The sequence below is a fragment of the Cherax quadricarinatus genome, unplaced genomic scaffold, assembly GCF_038502225.1.
Source record: "Cherax quadricarinatus isolate ZL_2023a unplaced genomic scaffold, ASM3850222v1 Contig6118, whole genome shotgun sequence".
NCBI lineage: Eukaryota > Metazoa > Arthropoda > Malacostraca > Decapoda > Parastacidae > Cherax > Cherax quadricarinatus.
The window spans coordinates 1,475-4,377 of NW_027201144.1; the positions used below are offsets into that span (position 1 = coordinate 1,475).

The 2,903-nt window shown below is 44.3% G+C and overlaps 1 protein-coding gene across 1 annotated transcript; it reads left to right on the plus strand.

The window, feature by feature from the left end:
• Window positions 1-2,099: 2,099 nt before the first annotated feature.
• LOC128686763 (zyxin) lies at window positions 2,100-2,695 on the plus strand (the record flags this gene model as incomplete). Its single annotated transcript, XM_053773805.2, is given in 1 exon segment — window positions 2,100-2,695. A coding segment is annotated over 1 exon segment (596 nt), but the record flags the coding sequence as incomplete, so codon positions are not given.
• Between the last annotated feature and the right edge of the window lie 208 nt (window positions 2,696-2,903).

Sequence of the window (2,903 nt, forward strand, 5' to 3'; positions counted from 1 at the left end):
ATATTTTGAGGTTGACGCCACAACAATAAGACTTCGTACCTTGCGCAAGTGAACATGCCTTTGTACTGGTGCGTGAAAACTCTCTAGACCATAATAGTTTCCAGTAATTAGATAAACACTAAAAGGAGTTGATATATCAATGCTGGACCTATCTTGTGCATCCGGTCAGAAGTAGGTAAACTGTCATTCTCTCGGAGGCTTTAAGAGCATCGTCCTCTCAGACGCTGTCACACCTTATTGACAGATGGTTAGAGAAGCTTATCCTGAGAACCCAACACCCCTCCATACACTGAATAATTACGTAATGCCCACACCTGGTTAATACTTCATTTGGCTGATGTAGTTATGTTTTTTTTTATTCAGGTTTTTTTTCTCCGGGGATTATGGCAAGCAAAGGACTAGGCAGATGGTGCAACATACCCCAATGAAAAGCAGGATTGCCATTAGTACATTAAGAGAAAACAAAAGTGTTCGGAGCCCAGGACTGTTCATTAGCCTCCCATCTTCTGTAAGGGGAATTACAAATAAACCCCTGACCATCTTCAAGAGTTAACTGGTCAGATATAAGTCAGTGCCTGATTACCCGGGTTGTGGTCCGTACGCTGGATTACGTGCGGCCAGCAGTAACAGCCTGGTTGATCAGGCCCTGATCCACAGGGAAGTCTCATAGAGGGCAGGGCCGCGGGGGCGTTGAACCCCGGAACAACTTCTAGGTAGGTAGGTGTTTTTTCTCTTAGCTTTAGAGTACATTTCCATTATTTTGAGACGTTCCCAGTAGTTTAAATGCTTTATTGGCTCTGTGGGCCCTGATATCTCTCCTTCCTTGGAATAAGCCGTCATCACCTGAGAATATTATAAGTTGTAGAGAACCAGCGATTTGAATGCCGTCATTGGCATTATTTCTGTTGCTTTGAATGTTATTATCCACCCTGTTATTTTCCTGCCCTTAGCATCACTTGATAGATCTGCTCTAAATGATAGCTATGACAGTATTAAAAAAAATCTTTAAAATGACCATTTCGTTCTACCGTATGGTTCTCTTGTGTTTTGCATCTATTGATCAGTTTGAGGATCTCATTTGTTTTACACACAAAGGGGATTGGACTGAAAGATGGATCTTCTGGTGGTACATCTAGTGACTGTCTGTAGCTAAAGTATTACTGGACGTCACCTGGTGTGCAACTCAAGGTGTTCTTCCCCGTTCGTTCTCTGCCACTACTGAACGAATGCTGCTAGCTCTTCTGGCGCACCTAGTCTAAAGCGGTTTCGCTAATCTTTTGCTGTTAATACTGGGAGGGCTATACTGAGGTTGTGCCTGGTAGCGTAATCACCGCAGGATAGTGATTATTTTATTAATCAAAAATCTGCCATTGTAGCTAATGCTTGTTATTTAAACTTGCTGTGATAGTATTTATACTGGGTATCATATTTATACTAGTTTTCATTGGTAATTTTCTTTATTTTATGCGTTTAATCATCTACACGGTCAAAGAACTTCAAATTTCAAAACTACCAATCATCTTCAGAGCATCGTCTCAAGTAGAGCCATGCACTCAGTACCCAGTAGTTAATGTACAAAAATAATGTCACGGTTTTGGGTACGTTGTTAATTTGTTAATACCGAACATTACAAGAGTTCCCTAATTATCATATGTACATGTGTATGATACTGTAGTAGAAAGTAATGATTTTTAATTTTGAGTGTGGTCCATTTATAGAGTTGAATCATGTTCAGTTTTCACTTCCAGTTTTTGGGTATTAATAGTTTGTCACGGTATTGTGATTTGTTCTGGATGTTGTCTTTTGTAGCTTCGTGGTAAGTGCAGAAGCGGAGGTTCACATGCGATACAGTTGAGTGTACACCTCTGCACTGTCCCATGAACCATGTGCTGGTAATATTTAATACAGCATGTGCAGATTAGTCCCGCTGCATAATTAGAAAATTGTATTTAATTTATGAATGCTCTAATTTGCATTTTTAACAGGCATTACACTCATATCCACGTCATTAGGATTTGGGACAACTATAAAAGATCAATTTTCTGACAGTACAACATCCAGGCATCTTCTAGTTTTCTCACCGGTGTTCTTTTTCTCAGGATGATGACGGTAGTGGACAAGCGATGTACGGCAATGTGGGTTTGGTCCATTCTAGCTCAGGTGACGCCCACGTGTCGGGTCTTTCTCACGGGGGTGTTGAAGATTACTATGCTGTGAACGCACCTGCCCCAGGCACCGTAGGCGTGGCATCAGCCCGCATCAACCACGCCTACACAGGCGGCGGGAGTCGGGACATACAGGCTTCTTCCGCCGGGTCGGAGTTCAGCGGGATCGTGATCCCGGGCACCGTGTATACAAGCAGCACTGGCCAAGTCCCAACGGGTGGTATGGGTGGTAACCCCAACTATATTCCACCACCTCCCCAGCCCGCCCACAGCTACACTCCCACTTCACGCGTGGCGGTGCCCATGAGTGCACAACCCCTATACTCAAACACAGCCTCTCAGCCCATCTATAATAATTCTCCACGGCCACAGCAACACTCCTACACCGAGGAGTCTCCACCCCCGCCCCTTCCCACACAACCTCCTCCTACACAGGCCCAGGCGACTCCTACCTATGCTAACTTGAGTACTAACGGTGCTGCATACCCGCCCCCTCATACCTTGTACGCCAACGTGGATCCAACCTCTGGTAAGTTCTCTTCACCTTCCTTCTAGACGGCTTATCTTAGTGGTGGGTAAGGCTGCCCTTCCTGTCTTATTTTGGTTGTAGTAATAGATAAAATTTTGTTCGGATTTTTAATCTCGGAGGGTTAGCCACCCAGGATAACACAAGAAGGGCAGTGCGTCATCGATGGGAGACACTTATTACCATTGCGTCCTCAGTCTTGTCCCCCAGGA